At 38.3% G+C, this 21,419-nt stretch overlaps 1 protein-coding gene across 3 annotated transcripts in view; it reads left to right on the top strand.

The window, feature by feature from the left end:
- LOC126412349 (phosphatidylinositol 4-phosphate 3-kinase C2 domain-containing subunit alpha) overlaps positions 1 to 21,419 on the top strand; it is a 250,635-nt gene that overhangs the window by 167,312 nt on the left and 61,904 nt on the right. For all 3 annotated transcript variants that reach the window (XM_050081901.1, XM_050081902.1, XM_050081900.1), the window contains one exon: positions 3,241 to 3,441. In XM_050081901.1, the coding sequence (XP_049937858.1) occupies positions 3,241 to 3,441 (201 nt within the window). The remainder of the gene's footprint in view (positions 1 to 3,240; positions 3,442 to 21,419) is intronic.

Below are 21,419 nucleotides of genomic sequence, written 5' to 3'. Positions count from 1 at the left end.
GTAGTGGTTATGATACTGGACTGTTGCATGGAGGGTCACGAGTTCAAAACTCACCTGAACTGTAACATTTTAATTTCTATATTCGGTTTGAGTACATTCTAGAAGTATCCACAAATGCCAAGAATCATTGTACTGGAATGTTCTGTAACTGTATATATACCATATGTGTTCTGGTCGGAGGCAGTTCGCTCCGCGCTTTTGTATGTGCAAGTGCTGAATAGACCTTCGTTAAGTGAAGTTAGTGTTCATCATTCATTTAATTACACCTTCCTCTATATGACATTATTCTGGTGGAGGCACCAGTTATTGGAACTCGTGGTAGCGCACATTATCGACGACACAGTGGCTCCCATCAGGCCACAACAGAGCCACTGTTTACGTGGCAATAAACCCGAGTTCGAGCCATATTCAACGGATTGCAATCTATTGGAGACAGAAGAAGAAGAAGAAGAAGAAGAAGAAGAGGAGGATGTTACGATGTCAGCAACTATGTGCCACCACATGAGACATCCTTCCGGGTCCTCTGGTGACAATGGCCAAGATCCAAACAAGTGGCTGAAGGTATATGAGCGTATAGCCAAATTTAACAAATGGGATGACACCGTGTGTTTGGCTAACGTATTTTTCTACTTGGAGAGCACTGCCAAGCAATGGTATGAGAACAATGAGGAGAAGTTCACAAGCTGGGAAGTATTCCAGGCGGAACTGCGCTAGTATTTCGGTGACACACGATGACAGAAGTGCAAGTCTGAAGATACATTAAATTGCAGGGTACAGCATCCAGGAGAAACTACAGCATCCTACATTCAAGACGTCTAGGAGCTGTGTAAAACAGTAAATCCTAGAATGGAGGAGGAAGATAAGGTTGCACATCACATGAAGGGTGTTACTGAGTACATGTATCAAGCCCTACTCCTGAAGGAGGTTTCAACAGAAGAAGATGTCATAAAATGATGCCAGTATATCGAGACAAGGCATCAAAAAAGAATTACACACAAGAAGTTTGAACAGCTTTCAAACGTCGTATTGATGTCTGTGATGGAGGAAGGGACTGATTTCACAAGTGTTTTTCGTCAGATAGTGAGAGAGGAAGTTCAGAAGGCACTTGGATTGCACATTGAGTAAAAAACTGAGACGCTTCAAGAGGTCGAAAGGGAGGAAGTGGAACAAACATTGAACCCAATCTCTCACCCTTCATTTCCCTTTAAAATGGTGAAAAAGTTGAGATCCAGGTAAAGTTACGTTCCTACAATGCCGCATGAGGAACCTGTCTGGGCACCAAGGAAGACTGACATCTGAAGGATCCAGGATAACCAACCAGTACGTTTTCACTGTGGACAACCAGGACATGTGGTGTGCTATTGTCAAGAAAGGCGCCCACGCCAGAAGACAGCAGACCAATCTTAGCTGACAGCATCTCCGCGACAACGAAGATAAACAAAATGATGTGGGTACAGGACAATGTAGGTCACCATTGCCACAAGCTAGCCCCTGGAGAGGATGCTCCCCAACACACCAATCAAGTTCTCCATCACTGTGTAGAAGCTCCAGCCGATCACCTAGCTTAACCTGGAAAACTGAATGGTGCGAACTTCCTTGGAGGCGAGGCCGCTGTAGAGAAAAATCCTCCGCCATCGATCACTACAAAAATGACAGGAAACTGTGTCGATATCCTCATGGATGGCTGACCAGCCCAAGCTCTTGTGGACTCTGAGCATCATATTCAGTCATTTCGGAGAAGTACCATCGCCAGCTGCAGAAAACGATTCTCATCGGCAGCAAAACATCTCTGCTGAAGGTGGCTAATGGGAAATATATAAAACCTACAGAAAGATGTGTCATTTGTGTGGGTATAAGTGGCCATTCACAGTTGTTACAAATCATCATTCACTTTGTTGGTTGACAGGTCTTAAGGATCCAACAGAACGACTCGCCAGGTGGGTACTATGTCTTCAAGAGTATGACATGACCATAGTGAACAAAAGTGGAAGAAAACACCAAGATGCCGACTGTCTCTCAAGAAACCCTGTGCAAGACCGTCAAGACTTTGATGAAGATAGTGACTGTCTCGCTGCACTCTAGGGTCTCTCTGCTGAGCAGAAGGACGACGCCAAGATATCTCAAATTATGCTTGCCTTAAATCAATCAGAGGATGTGAAAGGACAATTTAAAGTAGTTAATGGATTACTTTACAAGAAAAACTTTGATCCATTTGGAAAGAGGTGGCTACCAGTGATTTCTAAACACATGCGCTTAGATGTTCTACAGAAATTCCATGACACACCTAAGGCCGGACATTTAGGATTTATTATGACATATGATAGGATCTGCAAGAGGTTTTTCTGGTCAGATTTATTTAGGAGTGTGCATCACTATGTGTCACACTGTCGAGAGTGCCAGAGGAGAAAGGCAGTTCCTCAGAAACCACCTGGCCGACTCATACCAATTCCACCAGGCGAAATGCCTTTCCAGTGTGTTGAGGTTGACCTCCTTGGACGATTTCCAATGTCTGTTAGTGGCAATAGATGGATTATTGTTTGCACTGATTTTTGCTGAGTAGCACAGTCACCATGGTGTAGTGGTTATGATACTAGACTGTTGCATGGAGGGTCGTGAGTTCAAAACTCACCTGAACTGTAAAATATATTTGGTTCGAGTACATTCTAGAAGTATCTACAAATGTCAAGAATCATTGTACTGTATATATACCATATGTGTTCTGGTCGGAGGCAGTTCGCTCTGCACCCTTGCATGTGCAAGTGCTGAATAAACCTTCATTAAGTGAAGTTAGTGTTCATCATTCGTCTAATTTCTCCTCCTCCTATGTGTCAATATATCTGGTGGCTCTCCTTCATGCTGGAATTTACAGAACATGATCTGCATGTAAATAAATTCCTGAATCAATTCAGTGGCACATGAAATCTTTCTTGGAGACTATAAGTACAGCTAGTAAGCTATTGGAACATGCAAGATGTTCATATCTACTGAAAATGCTGAATTAAACGAGACTGTTTTTTGTGCCTGCCACACCATTTGATTACAATCTCTCTCTCTCTCTCTCTCTCTCTCTCTCTCTCTCTCTCTCTCTCTCTCTCTCTCTCTCTCTCTCTCCCCCCCCCCCCCCGTGTGTGTGTGTGTGTGTGTGTGTGTGTGTGTGTGTGTGTGGAGGGGGAGGGAGGGGGTGGAGTTTTATTTCTTTGTGTTTAAGACCACTAATACTTAGTCCAATTTACTTTGCAGGATGCAGCAGGAAGGACGAATTAAAAGTGTGCATGTATATGGTTACCAGAAACGTTATGACCCAGAAAAATATTATGTATATATATTAAGAGTGGAGAGAATCAATCAGCCAGATCCTACTTTCTTGTTCCGGTCCTATAAAGAGTTCTGTGAGCTTCATCAGAAGCTTTGCATCCTTTTCCCTCTGGCCAAATGCTACAGGTAAGTTGGCTCTGCTTTCTGCAGTAAACAGACTAGTTATGTTGTTTTTAAATGAGGGTTTAATATTGCATAGATTCCAAAGAAGCAAAATATTGCAACAACAATCATTTCGATTATAGGTATCTCTTCCATAGTAATTAATATTACTTAGTATTAGTTTTGTATAGTAGTACCTTCTCTTCTTTTCTATCAGAAGAAAAATACAGTTCAGAAAACTGTTGAATTACAAGGAAGCAGAATGGCCAGATACTACTTATCTCCAGGGGGTGGAAATTGAAGTACTGCTTGTAGAAAAACAGTAGAGTAGAAACAGCTGTTCTCAGTATTCCAATCCTTGGGGGAAGAAAAGGATATTTAGAGAATGTTAGAAAGGAAGGGAAAGTCACAGAGATTATAGTCACCACTCACCCTAACAACAATTGGATCCTTCTCCGTTTAGGGTTGAGTACCTTTACCATCCATTCCTGCTTTCTCCAGCCAATCCCTCGTCGCATCCAAAGGCAGGAACAGAAAAGTTCTATAACACAAGAATAGTATTTTCTGCTTTCAGTAGTTAATATCAGCAGTATTTATATTTTCACCTCCTGTGATAACCATTCACCAATGACTTCTTCTCATAATTAAAAAATATCTTAATTTTGTAGTTATAGGTGTGAACTACGCATAACATGGTTTCTACACCCTAGCAAAAGTGTCATTGTAATGGGATGAATTATTGTTTTTCAAATATCAGTATTCTGATAATATATTTTGAAACTATGGTATCATATTTTTTTTATATTGTCTGCCTGAGTAAATCTATTGCATCCTTGAGTACCGTTTTTGTTTCTTTACTTTCTGCCGCTGCAGCTTGAAGTATTAATGGAATTTTGTGGCAGATATGTTCAGTACTTAATTTTTGTCGTGTCTAGTTTCTGGTAGCAAAAACATTGGGTCACTGTTTATTCTTGTTCAGTAATGCTGCAGTTTGCTTGTGTTTATATTTTTAACAATGTAGGAAAGGACAGAATGCTACTTACCGCAAAGAAGACAGGTCAAATTGCTGACAGGCACAGTTAAGACATTCACATAAAGCTTTCAGGCCCAACCTTCATCAGTAAAACACACACACACACACACACACACACACACACACACACACACACACACACACAAAGTAAGCATACCTCATGCACCGCTAACTCCAGCATCTCGGGCCAGAATGCAACATCACATAGTATGCAAGCAGCAATCTGGGGTGTGTGGGAAGGGGAAGGGATATAGTGTACAGTTGGGAAGAGAGATGAATGCTGTCTGTTGGAGTGTGCAGGGACTAGACTATCAATAGCCATAGTGTCCGGAGGTTGTGGGATAGCAAGGTGGGGAAAAAAGGAGCAAAAAAAGATAGGGACGGGGAAGAGTGGCAGAAGGCTGCAAATAAACAGTGGGAGATGAGAATGGAGAGGAGATGAGAGGACATAGGTGTTGGAAGCTATTGGGTAGAGGGTGTGGGGACAGTATGTTACCGTAGATTGAGACTGGGATAATTATGGGAGCAGAGAATGTGTTGTGAAGTTAACTCCCATATGCACAGTTCAGAAAAGCTGGTGGTGGAAGGAAGGATCCAAATGGCTTGGGCAGTGAAGCAGCCATTGTAATCAAGTGTGTTATGTTCAGCCGCATGTTGTGCCACAGGGTGGTCTACTTCGCTCTTGGCCATAGTTTGGCAGTGGCCATACGTCCTTGTGGACAGTTGGTTGATAGTCATACTGACATAAAATGCTGTGCAATGACTGTGGAAGAGCTGGTAAATGACATAGCTGCTTTCACAGGTGGCCCGGCACCTGATGGGGTCGGATAAACCTGTGACTGGACTGGAACAGGAAGTACTGGGTGCATGGATTGGGCAAGTTTGCACTTGAGTCTTCCATGGGGATATGATCCATGTGGTAAGGGGTTGGGATTGGGAATGGCATAGCGGTGGACTAGGATGTTGTGGAGGTTGGGTGGGCAATGGAACACCACTTCTGAGGGGCGGAAAGAATCACTGGATCCTTCCCCACACCATCAGATTTTCCTAACTGTGCAGATGGGAGTTATACTTACAACACATTCTCCGCTTCCGTAACTATCCCGGTCTCATTCTACAGTAACATACTGTCCCCACACCCACCACCCAATAGCTTCCACCACCTCTGTCCTCTCATCTTCCACTCTGTTTATTTGCAGCTCTCTGCCAAAGCATCTGCCCCCCTGTTCCCGCTCATCACCTTTTTTGCTACTTCTTTTCCCATCTCCCTGCCCCACAAACTCCTGACGCTGTCCCTTTCGGTAATCTAGTCCATGCACACTCCATTAAACAGCATTTGTCTGTCTCCCTACCTGTGTGCTGTTATCCTTCCCCTTCCCTACCCGCTTTAGACTGCTGCTGCTTGCATCCCAAGTGATGCGTTGCAGCCTGAAATGCTGGAGTTTGACACTGTGTGTGTGTGTGTGTGTGTGTGTGTGTGTGTGTGTGTGTGTGCGCGCGCGCGCGCATGTGCGCGTGCTTTTTTTTAACTGACGAAGGTTGTGGCTGAATGCTTTATGTGAGTATCTTTTAATTGTGCCATCTGCAACTTTACGTGTCTTCTTTACATTAAGTAGCAATCTGTTTCTTCCTTCATTGTTTTTATCTTTTTATGATTTTGGATGGCTTTAAAATTGGCAAGTAGTTTTGGTTCTTGACTGCAACCTACCGTTCTTGACACAAAACACTTCAATCATGTGAATTACCCATACTTACCATCCTTTTTTAAAAGTTTTTCTCCCCCTTGTCTATCATAAGAAAATTAGATTTTGAAGCACTATATTTTGAGACAGAAGCTGTATGAATGGCATGAAACACAGTTACACTAATAACTTAAATTTAAATTCATAAATGGTTTCAAGATTGTCCTGCTCATTTTAAGATGGGGAACACTGATATTTTGTGTTACATTTAAATGGTGGTTTGGTTGTTGTGTGTGGCTCTATATATTACAACATATGAATAAGAAATTTTTGATATTAGATCATAATGTAAACTGAAATGAACGAATGGCTAGGATCTCCCATCGCATAGACTGGTTGCCTGGTGCAAGTCTTTTTAGTTGATGCCATTTTGACAACTTTCATGTCGATGGGTATGAAACGATGATGAAGATTCCCGATCAGAGGAAAGTCTCTGACCTGGTCGTGAATCGAACCAGGCTCCCTCTCATGTTATTCTGCCATGCTGACTGCTGAGCTGTGGAGATGGACAGATCATAATGTAAATGGTATTAGCATTGTTATTAATGATTAGAAATGGAAGTTAACTGAGATGGGAAGTGGTCATTTCCAATATAACTGACCCAGTCCAGCACTAGCTGCATGAAATTGGTACCAGTTGTAAAGAAATACTGTGTGCTACATGTAGGAATAGTGTCAAATTTCATAAAAAGAACTAGCAATGCAACAGCATTTACAAGGAATGACAAAACATAGAGTTAAAGGCTGAGCAGAGGTTCATATGTAGTTCAGAATGAAGTGAGTGAAACAGTGAAAAAATAAATCCTGAATGCAAAATTAAATTATCTCAGTGGGTTCTGCTGTTACTAAATAATAACATGAGAATTATAATGACTCATCAATAATTATCAGTTCTGTCATCTATATCTGCTAGAATGTGCCTTACAGGAACAGATACATTTTGGATGGAGAGTGGGAGTCCATTTAGTCAAACTCGAGTCCTTCTGTACAGAAAGTTGTGCATTAAGAATTCAACTTGAGGTACAACCATTGACCCATAAGGCCCCCCCCCCCCTTACAACCATTGAGTATTCTGTATTCTGTCCCTATTTCATGATTTAATTTGCTGTCCATTTTCCATTTGCAGATAAATTTTTGTTTCATCTTGGGGTAGATGTATAATGTTGATAGGGTCATTTCTATCTGATATTGCATCTTCTGGGGTCCCCAGCATTTAGTAAAAAAATGGCATAATACTTTTGGTTTGCATCAAAACTGTATTGGACTTGATGTCCAGTGATTCCTGCTGCCCATTATTTATTCTGTTAAGTATATGGGAGTTCTGTAGGATGTTCCCTGCAATAGTTGGAGAGTATTTCTGATGATTTTCCATAGTACAGTTCTGTTCTGCTTATCAGTAAATTTCTAGCCATACCAAATCAAAGATTGCATTTAATGTTACCATAAAATCTGTTACAGTGAACTGAGTGTTCACAACTCCTGTGAAGTCTCTCTGATGGTATATCTCACTTAGTGGCCTTGTCTCATCAGGCTCAGTTCTATCAACTGACTCATTGTAACAGAAAACGATTCCATGATGATGATTCAGTGAGTTTGCACATGTGTACACATGAATGCCTCAGTAGTAGCCACTCGAAGCACACTTAGTAAGATGTCCATTTACTTTAGGCTACCAAGTGTACCGACAGCACAGGTGTGGAGCTATTTTGCTATGTTTTAGGGCATACAGGAAGACAAATATGAAGTAGAAAGTGCAGCAGCTATGGAAGTATGCAGAATTTAATGATATTCATTTTGACTGTAATTGCTCACTGTAAGGGGAAATGACATTGTGTCACTGTAAGTGTGGATATAGCAGGAGCTCTTGATAGGAAGACTTAATCAATAAAGACAGTTCATGTCCCTGTTTAGCCTTATTTCATAATATGCGCAATTTAATGGAGTGACTTGAGCAGAACTCCCTTAGTTACTATCTGAAATGTGACACTTAGTTGGATAACTAATTGCTGAAGTACATATAAAAACTGTTTTACTTGGGCTTCTGCCGTATTTGTGCCTCTATAGGTTTACAAGGCACTTGGCTGTAAAGAATTTTATGTAATAAAGCTGGTTCATAGATTACTGTGGACTTTGTGAAGTTAAATATAAAATTGTCCTACTAACATTTAAGTCAAAGTTGGCCTGTCTTTCTCCTTATTACTTGATCAATAGAAATGTGCTGACATAATCTCAAATAGATTTGAGACATAAAAGTGAGGACTAAAATATTCACATCATGGTAGTTATAACACGGGTTGGCGTTTCAGAGCTGGTACAGTATGAGGTAGAGGAACCCATGGTGAACACGATAAGAACTAAATCTTTATGGTGTCCATAATATTTATTTTACCATTTTAAAAGAATTGCAATAATTACAGTATCTTGGGATGATTCCTTCGTTATTTCTGTTTTAGTGTTTTATTTTCTGTACAAATGCCATTGTATATACATTCAAATTTAACTAATCTTGCACAAACACTGCTTCAGGTAAATTTTCATTGTTCATGGCTGAAAGTTTCTTTTGAAGAGTTGAAGGGATCGATGAAAGAAAGTGCTAACCTTCAAGTTAGTAGAGATTAGTCTGATCACACTGTCTGTTTAGTTTTCAAGTGTGCCATATGCTGTTAACATGTACTATCTGCTTCATAAATTTTGTCTTACTTTATGTATGTTCTTGTCATTTTATTTAACCAAAGATACAACCTGCTACAACTCAGTTAAACTGTTGTTGGCGAACACTTTCTTCTGTCGACCCCTAAGACTGATTGATAACCATTTGAGCATATTGTCATATTATCAACATATCTTCTTTATAAAAAAGTAATATACCATTTAAATCTTGAAGATAATGTTTAATGGCAGATCTGTTATAAGTGTGTCTTACACACATATGGTGCACATTAAACTTTTTAATCGTTTATGAACATCACTGTTGAAACTTTCAAGCCTTCCATAGGTTATTGTTGTTATCAATCTAAATTAGCACTTAGTTTCTGTGTTCAAGAGGAAACTATTATATGATCAGTTACATTTAAAATTACTGCAGTTAATACTGATGAATATATAATCACTTCACAGATAAGTCATTTAGAATCTCTGCCCTTCTAATTTTATTACATATAATAATAACAACATCTTTTTTGGAAATACTCTTCTCACAAACAACACAGAATATCAATATCAGACGAGATTCTTAATGAACAGAAAGAACTTGTGTTCTAGTAGAAAAGCTTTACGTATCAAACTCTTCATACTCATGAAATTTAGGATTTGTAAGGGCAGGTGGAGCTGGAGGTGCTGGTGCCTTGCTTTTTGTTTTATGTGAAACTGTTTTTGCACTCTTATTTTCCAAGAGAGATATGGGTTTTCCATTTGAATTCAAAAAGATAAGGTTGCCTGCCTCAGTTTCTGGTGCTTCAGTCTCAGGAACATTCAGTTTTGTTTTCACAGAACTTTTTGTTGTCTTTTTCTTCTGTTGTGACTCAGTTTGAGAATGATTTGCTGTTGACATATCTGGTGTGCTTGAATAAATGTCTCCATTTTCCTTCAGTTTCATTAGTCCAAAACTGGCTGCAGCAGAATTATGGTCCTCTGCATTTGATGCTAACATTCCAGTTTTTGATGAAGTTGACAAATTTTGTTGTACTGACTGTGTCTTTGTAGTTACATCTGCTATGCCAGGTGAGTCTTTTGGGAACGCATTCAAGTTTTCTGTTAGGTTTGGCATGCTTTTATGATGATTTTTCTGCTCAGTTTTTGGATAAAATGTTTGAACTTGACTCTCAAGGTGACTGCTATTACCAATTGGTCGATAAACACCAGCTACAGAAAATGTGGGTGCACTAGCAGCAGCCACTGAAGAGGATCCACTACGCATGGTGTTTGTATCAAATCTCATTCTGGCTCTGAACCAGCGTAATTTTATTCCAATGAAGAGTACAAAACAGAGAACAAATGCAGATGCAAAAGTGAGCATTTCTGTTGATTTCTTATGTGCGCTTGTTTCTGGAACAAATGAAATACCATTAAACATTAGAAATAAGTCTACAAATAAAACACTTATTTCATTAGAGAGGTGACACACTTCAGTAAGAAATAATAATAGGAAAGTTTGCATTAACAATCAAAATTAAGTGTAAAATAAATAGCAAATATTAACTATTTTTTCAATTTCCCTACTCATTTTTCATTATTTGAAAGTAACATGTACCATATTTACATGAGGCAAATTTCTAAATAATGCTGGTAAACATTCCCTTCTCTGGGAGGAAAGAGAAGTAGGTTGGAAAAGTTTAGAAAGGAGGGGCAAGTCACCCAGATCCCTGACTGAGAGACGCCCATGTGTTCTGAGGATGAGGAAGACCAAGTTTAATGCTGGATGCAGCTGGTAAGAAAGCATAAGGCATGTAATCCACAACTAACAATTGAGTGCCAAATACTGTAGCTCTACAGCTCCAGCCAACCATCATCAGTCGGGAGTGGCATTTAAGCACTCATGAATCAGCGTGGCTGCTCATGCTTTCATGTCTTGTGCAGCCTATGGCATCAGCATATTGCTGCTGTCATCAGGGTTACAAAGGGATGTTACACAATACTAAGTAACAATACATGACTGTATTCATGCATTAGGAGACTAGTGTCCAAGGAGGAATGGTAAGTATTCAGGGATATGATAGGAATGATCATTTGAAGCAAAAAGCTGTTATATGGACATATGCCCGATTGTGAATAGTTTCCAAGATTGAACACATTTAATGTACATTGTTATCTATTATCTGTACTATTCAGTAAATTGTCAGGTTCATATGTGCAACAGTTGATAAACATTACAACAGGCATGTTACAGAATATCAATTGAAAAATATTTATTTTTAACACATTCACCTCTAATCATTATCGTACGCATCACATTACTGCTGCTGACAGTTAACAATAAAGGTTTGAATCAAATATCCCACCCACTCCCCCTGCCCCCCACCCACTTCCTCCCATCAACTTCATTGCTTTGGTACACTTTTGGTAGAACATGTTGTGTTGCTTGTCTGAATGCCTCTGCATGTTCCCCAATGAGGGCAGCAGTGCCCATGATGCAAGCAAGCAGTTCATCTTGTTTGCACACTTTGTCAGACTTCATCCAACCCCATAAACAAAAATCTAATGTTGTAAAGTCTGGTGATCTTGCTGCCCAGTTAACTGTACCGCCATGACTAATCCATTGATTAGGGTAATTACTCTTGAGGTGTTCCCCTACTTGGGAAAGTAAATTGCAATAGAGATATGTTCTTTTATGATTACACCTGTAATAAGTGTAAGTGAAAGCATGTCATGTATATTTGACAGTGAGCACAGTCACATTTTTTGGGGGTTTGATACCTTTTTTCAACAGAAGTTAATTTGTAATTATCGATAATAGGAAATATGCTTCGTAAGTGTGCTGAAATAATGTTACAGCACATTTATATTCTTGGATGTAATCCATTATAAATATTTATTGTGACACTGTTAGTTTTGTATTCATGTTATGAGAAACAACAAAGAAGGCTTTTGAAGAAAGAACAAATAAAACAGTTAGTGGGAGTGATGACCAGTGCAATGGGGATAATTGAAGCAACAAATGAGGTTTGAGAAAAACATGAAACTGGAGCTCAAGGAAACCTTGGATGACAGAAGAAATATTAAACCTAATTCAGGAAATAACCCAAAAAGAAAGACAATGTTGATGACTACAAAAGAATTAAAAATCTTATCACAGGAAAATGCAGAGTAGAAAAGGAAGGATTATTGAAGATATAGAGAAAGATGAGAAAACGAGTGAACAAGATGAAGCTTATAAGAAAGTGAAGAGTCCTTCTGTACAAACCAGAACATAATCATTAGTAGTTACAAATAAAGAGGGAATATTGCTAATAGGCAATGGTGAAGTATGAGCATGTTAGAAAGAATACATAGAAGAACTTTACAACAAAAAGCACTTCGAGAATGGAATTTGAATGCATGAAGCATGAATTTGAATGTGCCCTTCAGAGTCTCAAACAAGAAAAAGCAGCTGGCTATGATGACACTCCTGCATAATTGCTGAAAAGTTTAGGTAAGAACTTGAAAGACCAATTATACAAACTAATAAATGACTCTATGAGAAATGAATCATGCCAGAAGAAATTACACAATGCAGAACCATTGCCATACCTAAAATAGGAAACACAATTGACTACATCAATTACAGAATGCTATCAATGTTATCACATACCTGCAAAAGACTCATTAATATGTTAAGAATAGAATAAGTGCAAAGGTAAATAAACATACTGAAAAATTTGAATTTGGATTTAAAGGAGACAAAGCAACAAGAGAAGCAGTTTTGTCCTTGCCCGTGTTATTGAGAGGAAGATAGATATGAGATGACTTATTTTACCTTCATTGACTTAGGAAAAGCTTTTGACGATATGAACATGGGGCTACTTTGTAGAAGTATGAACAAAGTAGAACTGGACAGGAACGATAGAAAAATGATTAACCAGAGCTCAATAGTAGATATCAGTATGCTAGAGGAGGAAGCCAGAATTAGGCAAGGAGCTGGACTAATTTATGTGTTAAGTGAGGAAGCTGTTCAGATCATGAAGAAGAAGATAAAGGGAATAGAAGCCAACGGTGAAAATATAAATTGTATCAGGTATGCTGATAATGTGCTAATAGTTACAGAGTCCAAAAAAGTAATTAATAAACTGCTGCAAGTGCTATCAGACACTATAAAACTGTGGAAGTTAAAAGTAGATATCCTAAAAATTAAAGTAATTGTGGTAGGTAAAAATTAGAAATGAAAACCTGTATAAAAATTGTCTGATTTCATCACCTGAAACAGCCTTGTTTACTTAGCAGTATTGTCACAGAGGACAATAGATGCTTAACAGAAGTAAAGGGAAGGAACACATTGGCAAAACAGGCATTCAAGATTTAAAAAAAAACCTGTTTACGTGGTGAACTCTGCTCTTTGGAAGTGAAAGTTGTACTCTTGAGGAAACTACAAAGGAATTGACTTGAAACTGCTGAAGTGTCAACATGGCAAAAAATGACGAGAATGAACTGAATGGAAAGAAAAACTAACCTGGCAGTCTTCAGGGATGTCAGTGAAGAGAGAAGCTTACTAAAGGAAATTGAGATTTTGATGGCGTTTGAAGAGCGAGGTGCCAAAGCAAGGTTGGCACCTTCAAATGCAACCACAATAAAATATTGTTATTGCAAGCTGCATCAATGAATGAGTGACACCAGTGTAGCCACGCCCAGAAACATTTCACTACACTTCCACATTGGCTCCTCTGGTTACAGACAAGCACAGGACCACTCAGCTCAGTCCAGTCCATGATCAGTCACTAAGACAACAGCCTTGTCTTTTAATAGACAAGCTGTGTGATCAATGTATTAGGCATAACTCAATGTAAAAGTTATTGTTAAATGCAATTGAAGTGAGAGACTTGTATTTTGCCTGTATCACATCATACATTAATACACTAATGTTCAGAGACAGTTGTGAATAGCCATGACATTTGTGTGGAAATGGATTGTACAAAGTTAAGAAGAATTATTTATCTATGTTGTAATAAAGTGAACTAATAATTTGTGTGTTATAATATCTACTCAGTTTCCTCCCAGAGCAAACCAAGGAAACCACCATTGCACCAACACCAGAGAAGAGAAAAATAAAATTTATTGGATGTGTCAACAGACAAAATACTTTCATCATTCACATTCTTGAAGAAAAAGTTCTGGAAAAGAAAGGCAAATAATGGCATAGGAAGATGTATTTGGAAGACATGGAAAAGAGGAGGATTTGACAATTGCATGGAACTGAAATGAATAGCTAATTACAGGAGGGACTGGTTGTATGATCAAGTGTGGTATGACGTATAACCCCAGTAGAGTGATGTATAACCTTATGTCTACACAAATGATGTTCACAATCGTAAACTGTATAACAGAATATGAAACTGTTTGTAGGTTTTTGTTAGCTGTTTTGCATGTGATGCGTGCATGGAAGGCCGCCGTGTGTCTTCAAGATGGGGCAGTGATAGCAGTATCATCATGAGTTGCCATACCTGCATGGGCTTTGTGTATTCTCCTGGAATCATGTTCCTAGGTTGTTGTAGTGGAGTGCACAAAAGAAGAAAAATATGTGCTGTAACAATATGGTGTGATGTCAGGGCAAGAAAGAAGAAATAACTTGAAATGGCATTACTGTCACTCTTATGTATAAGCTACAGATGTTCATTCAAGTAATGTTCCCTGTATTTCCAAGTTTGGACGAGGAGAACACAGTATCTTGGGAGATAATGTGCAATGTTTGATAATGAAGAAACACTTCATATTCACTTATAGAAATTTAGTATTGATTTAAACATGTTGATTCCAGCATAACTAAGACTGCATTGGTGACAAACTCCATCATAGTTGCACCAGCACAGTTTGCATCAAATTGATATCAGGTACAGACATTTGGAGCTACAAAAAGTCAATAAACTAAGATCTGAAAACATGTGTATTGTGAAACGGAAAGATTGTCCAAGGCAATAACCTTTAGAATAAGTTAGTTTGTATGTATGTTACTAAGTCATGTAAGAGGAAAGGGGGCAAGATATCATTATTGCCTTCATTAGTACAGAATTACTGTTTATTTTTGAGATATTTACTAATATCTTCAGAATTTGAAAAGAGTAAAACAAGGCTAATAAAAACCTTTTGTATGCATATCATCAGTACTTGCAACATTTTTCATTTGCCTACCAACTTAAAAAATTTCATTAAGGAAAAAATTAAAAAGTCAGAAGTATTTCCTTTCTTGGTAATTTTAAAACAGTTAGGAACTGATATTGGTAGGTTTCAATTTCACTTAGGAAGATATAACCATAGTGAAAATCAGCAGAATCAACTTGAAGCACTCTCTCAATCATGTGTGTTTGTGGAACATGAGACTTTTTTTAGGGGAATACTTTCTCCTAATCTGCAAAACAGTACGTAGATTTTTTTTTTTCAAATTTGTATCTCAGTTCTGTGAACAAATTATGATCACATTGGGCCACTACAGGACCGTACAGCAGATGTTTTGTCAAGGCACAGTTTTAAAAGTGATAGCTCACATTTGGAACGCTGTTGTGGACCAAGGCATTGATATGTGAAATAACCACACTTCTAAAAAGAAGTACTTCATATTTTTTACTTTCATCTCTGATGGTTGTCCCTTTATAAAAAAATCTGCAAAATACTTCCCATAATCTCCTTGTTGATTACATGGATTTTACTATATTGTTGATCCTCCTCAGAGTCAGTCCCTTGATCATTTTTTGGGTGGTGAGGTACCCGTACAGTCAGTTTCAGTCACAGTTAAGATAGGTTTAAGGGTTATGACTGTGTTGCATATGCAGAATTCAAAAACTTTTTATGCACTTTACCTACTATTATCCCAGACTTATGAAGAATATTCAGTGTTCACTGTTGTCTTTCATTCCTAAAAAATTCTTCAAGGCATATGTACCCATTGTGTTTGACAAGGTGAATCTTGCAGTAATCTTGTTTGTGATATGCTTGAAAAAGAATTGGGTTTACTTCTGTAATTTCTGGGTATGGATGTCCTTTTCCTCTGTGAGGTTCATCACACACTTTCTTTTCTAGCCCAAAATACTATGGATATTCATATTTGAATATGACAGAGAATCTTTGTCAGACACATTTATCACATGTTCGTAGTTTGTAATGGTTAGTTGCTTTTCTGCTTAAGGATGTTAACATCTTGCAGTATTTAGTACTTAATACATTATATACAGATTTGAAGGGCCATATTTAAAGCCCAATATGGAGAGCACACACCCTGCAGCATGATTGGAATCAAACGTATTTTCATCTGGAGATGGACATAGTCCCAATAGCTTCAGATTTATCTTCAGTTTTCTTTTAAATGTGCCAATTTGCTGCCACCTCTTCCACCTCATCCTCCCCCTCTCCCTCCCCCAGTTTTTAGCTCCACCATGGACTGTTTAGCCATTTTTAATGTGCGTATCAAATGTTCAAATGACTTAGAGGAATGCATTCAGATAACCTCCTTAAAAGCAGCCGTTATTTTGACAAGTAAACATATTGTCATTTTCAAGGTACCAATGCAATGAGTTGTCACTGTTTATGGCAGATCTTGACTATTATATGGATTTAATCTGTTGAAACATCAGCAGTTGTAGAGGATATTACCTAGCTGCATTTCCAAAAGTTATTTGAATGAAATAACTGATTCGTTCAGTTTTTAGCATGTGATCATCCAGTCACATTTATCTGTGGGTTACACCCCTTGTCGTTTATGTTACATTTTATTTCAATAGATAGGTACAGTTAAAAGTGAAAACACTTCTCCTAGGTTTCAGAACTATTAGTTCCTTCCTCAGGGAGGGAAGAGGGATAGGACAACAGGCACCTACCTGCTGAGAAGAGAATAGGAGACAATGATGAATGTAGTGGCTTCAAATATAGTAAAAGGTCAAATGTATAATACTGCTAAACACCGTGGCAGCTTCAGTCCTGAGAGGACAAGGAGAGAAACAAAAGATGGATAAAAGAGGTAAAATGATTGGTCCGATAGTTAGTATCCTCAGTCTTTCGCAGCGGCATGGCTGAAAAAAATCTTCTCGGTTTTCAAGCTGCATCAATTCTAATAAAATTCTTGACCTTTCAATGGCTAGCTCCACCATCGTGATCAGGAGTAAAACTACTGACTGCTGGGGCTGGGACTATTTTCGCTTATATACGTTGAATTAAGGCTGCTGGCAGAGCCAAAATGACGCATGTGCAGAAGGTGAGTTGGCAGCTCATAGCAGCTCTGGCCCACTGCAGGACCAAGTGACATCAGGTGACATGAGGGGCCAGCGCCATGTTTGAAACTGCCCCTCCCGCCTCCCTACCGCCATTAAGTATCTGTGATTGCTTGCTTTTGACATCCAACGCCCACCCCCTATGCCCTACTCACCATGGTCTCTGTTGAAATTGTTGCTGTTCATTCTAATCTCAGCTGCCTATTTTATAATGGAGTCCCAGTATGGTGATGCATGGGCCAAGATGCTTGTGTTCTCAAACTGTATTTTGTGTCCATTTTCAAGTCAATACTCAGCTACGGCTGACTTGTCATGTTCCCTTTGCTTAATATGCGTCTTGTGCTCAGTACATCACTCAGCAACTGTGTGAACTGTCTGACCAGTATTGATGCTGCCACACTCACAAGGGACACCGTACACACCGGGCACATAAAGAGCTATGTCATCCTTAACAGGGTGCAACATATCTCGTATGTTGGAGCCGGGCTAGAACACTTGTGTCAATCCATGTCTCTGCAGTATGTGGCTCAGAAATAGTACTGACATTCAGTTACACAGTAAATTTTACTTGAAGTAAATGTAGTAAAGATTGGTACAAGATGCTTTTCACATTTCTTGGCAGTGGATGCAAAGAAAATAAAAAATGAATTTCTTAGCCATGATTCAACAATTTTAAAAGGAATATAACTAAGTTTGTATGCTAATTTGTTGGCTTGTATGAAATGTGGATTGTCTACTTTATACCAGAAATGTAATGGCACTCAGAGTAAAAATTGGAAGCTGGTAGCCTTGCACCAATGAAGGCAACGGCTGTTTCATCTGATTGAAAGATAATTGCCAGTATTTTGGGGATGTGAAAAGGATTTTTCTCAATATATTACTCTCGGATCTGCCACCAGTGTAATGATACATATCTCACAATATTTCAACAAGCAACTGCTCGACATTGTCAGATGGTGACGGTTGATTATTACCAGCAGGTAGGCATCACCTAACAATGTTGTGAAATTTACAAAGTGTGACCTGGCAGCAGTTGCTTGAGTCATACGTTGAACAGAATATCCAAGAAAGCTTGAAAGGAATTTTTCTTAATGATTACTATGGATAGAGTAATATGTTACAAACACTATCTACATCTCGTAGACCAACTGGATGAAACAATAGATGCAACATGCCCTGGATTGCAAAAGTTAAAGCTTTCTTGAGGTCAATGCACCTGCCAGTTTCCCATGCAAGAAAACCTGGGCGCATGAAATGTGGCTTGTTGTAACATCCACAGTATTTGATGAATTTGACAGCCTCTGACTCTGTCTACTCTTCATGCAAGGAAACTTGTGCCTGCTAAAACGTTTGAGTTTAGTGAAGACATTACGATAACCACAGGTGCATATTTTGCAAATACTACAGAACTAGACCTAAAAGATGTAGTCCATTCACTGGAAAAATGTTGTATAAAATTGGCCCGAAAGGGGGCTGCTTTGTAAAATTAGTTCATATTTTACAACCACAAGCAATGTATTTCCTGTTCATAAATGAATCATTTACAAGTTCCAAATAGTAGAGATTGACACTTATTGTGTCCTCTCACGAGCCTTACTAAAATTGTCTCTTCAAGGGACCATTAGAAAAATGCTGAAATTGTGTCGTGTGGCTATAGCTGTTGAATACTGTACAGATGAAGTTGAATCTTTTTAAGTCTCTGCTTGTGATATTTTTTTTCTCTTGCCAAATCTATTATTTGTGCAAGAGTGTCCTAAAACATGCTAACAAAACAATAAATTCTTTTTTATGTAATATCAGATAGATCCGGCACCAGTCAAGTATATGGCTTTTGTTGTCTATGCCTGACAGTACTTATCCAGTTGCATAAGTTACTTGCCCTAAATCATTTCCTCATGTGAAAAAGAATAAAAAGAAAGCAGCATCTACTGTAGACAAGAAAAAGATAATGAAGAAAAATAGGCTTGAAACATTAATACAGTGGCTGAAGATCACAAACATTATAGGTGTTATAAATGTTTTCTAACAGAATCCTTAGTTTAAAGTCGCTGTGATGAAGAATGTTTAACTTCCTGTAAAATTTCCAACTGAAATTAAATTTCTAGTTTGTTTGTGCTCCTTGAGAAAAGTATATAATTGCTGGAAGATTAATTTTCCCCCTCTGTAACTCACCACAACTGGAAATAATACCAAACCTTAATATTTCATGCAACACTTCTCCATTTGTGCAGTCAGAATGGATGTAATTGGCCATACTATCCTCATAATGGTCAATGAACAGATAATTCTATTGCTGTACCACTTCTTAATTGCAAACATTTTTTAACAAGTATTACTGTTACTTTCATGACAGTAGTTTTGATACATGACGAACCTACATGACAAACACAGTACTACTGCCTCCTTTCTGCTGACACTAGGCAAGCACCTTGCAAGTGTTGAACATACATCCTTTGATGCCAGCCAATTGGAACAGTAAACAGTTATGTTAAATGTTAGTGTTTCCCATTGTATTTCCCTCTGTTTGAAGACAGTTCTGTTTATTGTGGTCAGTCTTATAGTTTTATTGATTGGAAACTGTCCACTGGGAAAATCTCAAAGAAGCAAATGTTTAAATTTTGCCAAATTAGCTGTTGGAGCCTTTTACTTATGAGTCCTTAGTTGAAAATTGGGTTAATGATAAACAAACCCCACATGAAAGCAATAAAGGGTAACAGAAAAGTGGAAAATTGGGTAATATGCAGTAAAAGTAATCAAAGAATACTATTGCCTAAAGAACCAGTTTTAACAAGATAGACACAGAAGGCAGCCAGGCAGGCTGGCAGACACCAGAAGCAGATTTTGGCAGGTGAAGATGACTTTCTTCAACAAGAGGGCTACTTGCTCATCCCTTCCAAATGTAATATTGGTAAAAGTTTCTGACACTGTACATGCAGTGTAGATAATATGAAATGTCGGAAAGCCAGAAGAAGAAAAAGAATTAAAAGTATGGTCCAGAACATAAAGTATTAAAATTGTCAATTGAATTTGGCAGACATGGCCTTCTCTCTCTCTCTCTCTCTCTCTCTCTCTCTCTCTCTCTCTCTCTCTCTCCCCCTCTCTCTCCCCTCCCCCAATCCCCCCTCCTCTCTCTCTATCTATCTATCTTTCTCTATCTTGTACTAAAAACTATCTGACATCATACCTCCAGACACAGCCATATTTCTTGGTTACTGAGGTGTTTCCTTACAAGATTTTGTGGCACATTTACTGCTTCAGTAGTGCATAACAGTTTCACCTAAACTATAGTCACTGAATATAATGAAACACATTTCAGTGCTCAGATAAGATATCATTATGAAACTAAGTCTTCTCCAAGAATGTCGCTGTTGACACTTGAATCTAAGACCTGTCATTTTCAGTAACCTGACATTGATATAAACATAAAATACAGTCTGCTGATAACATACAGGTAGGAAATAAGATTAGATATCAGAAGAACTGGGTGGACCTGTCTAAATCAGGTGCACGAGATTAGATATCACTTCATGCAGTGCTCTGCCAACCGTGAGACTACCTCTTCATGGATATTTCTTGTGCATAATCAGTTTGACTTCTGTAGTGAAAAGTACACTAGTGTGTACAGTTTTAACTGCAGTCACAAGAAAACTGAATGCAATGGAATCCCCACAATACAAATTAAATCCAGGATGTGATAAGAATATTTTGTGTTTGTAATTGGCTTTGTTTACCTTGAACAGAATAAAGGAACCCAGAAAATACTTTATATTCTAAAATGTGTCGCACTCTGACATAAATATAATCTAATAATTACGTAGTAAAACACTAACATACTTAACATTTATGTAAACCATTTCTGTTAGGTTGTTCTTTCAGCAGCATAATTTCAACTTAAATGATTCTGTTGATGAATTGTATATTGGAAATCCCTTTTTTTTTTTTTGCTCTATCAGCATATAACAACTTCTGTTTATTAAATAAGAACACATTCTCAAAATAAAACCAACAATCCTCTTTTCATTATTGCATAATATTTTGATCTTTCAACAGTGTCAACTGACTGATCTTAGCAACTAAATGATGTTTGTCTACTAAGAATAACAAATTTTGAGTCACGTTATGAGCTAATTAGATGTTTTCTTGTGAAAGGCAGCTTCTGTCATAATTATTAATTTGTGTCGACAAAGGATACCTTAATTCAAAGGGAGCATACACTGGCACACAATCAATATGTTTCCCGGTACTTGGCAACCAGTGTGCTTTTGTTCACTGGTACAAGTGTCATTAAATGTAGTCCTACTGCCCTGCTTTACATATGCCCCATTACACCCTTTTAAGGTTTTC

Source organism: Schistocerca serialis, chromosome 7 (assembly GCF_023864345.2).
Source record: "Schistocerca serialis cubense isolate TAMUIC-IGC-003099 chromosome 7, iqSchSeri2.2, whole genome shotgun sequence".
In the NCBI taxonomy this organism is placed as follows: domain Eukaryota; kingdom Metazoa; phylum Arthropoda; class Insecta; order Orthoptera; family Acrididae; genus Schistocerca; species Schistocerca serialis.
This window is presented reverse-complemented; position numbering and strand designations above follow the sequence as displayed.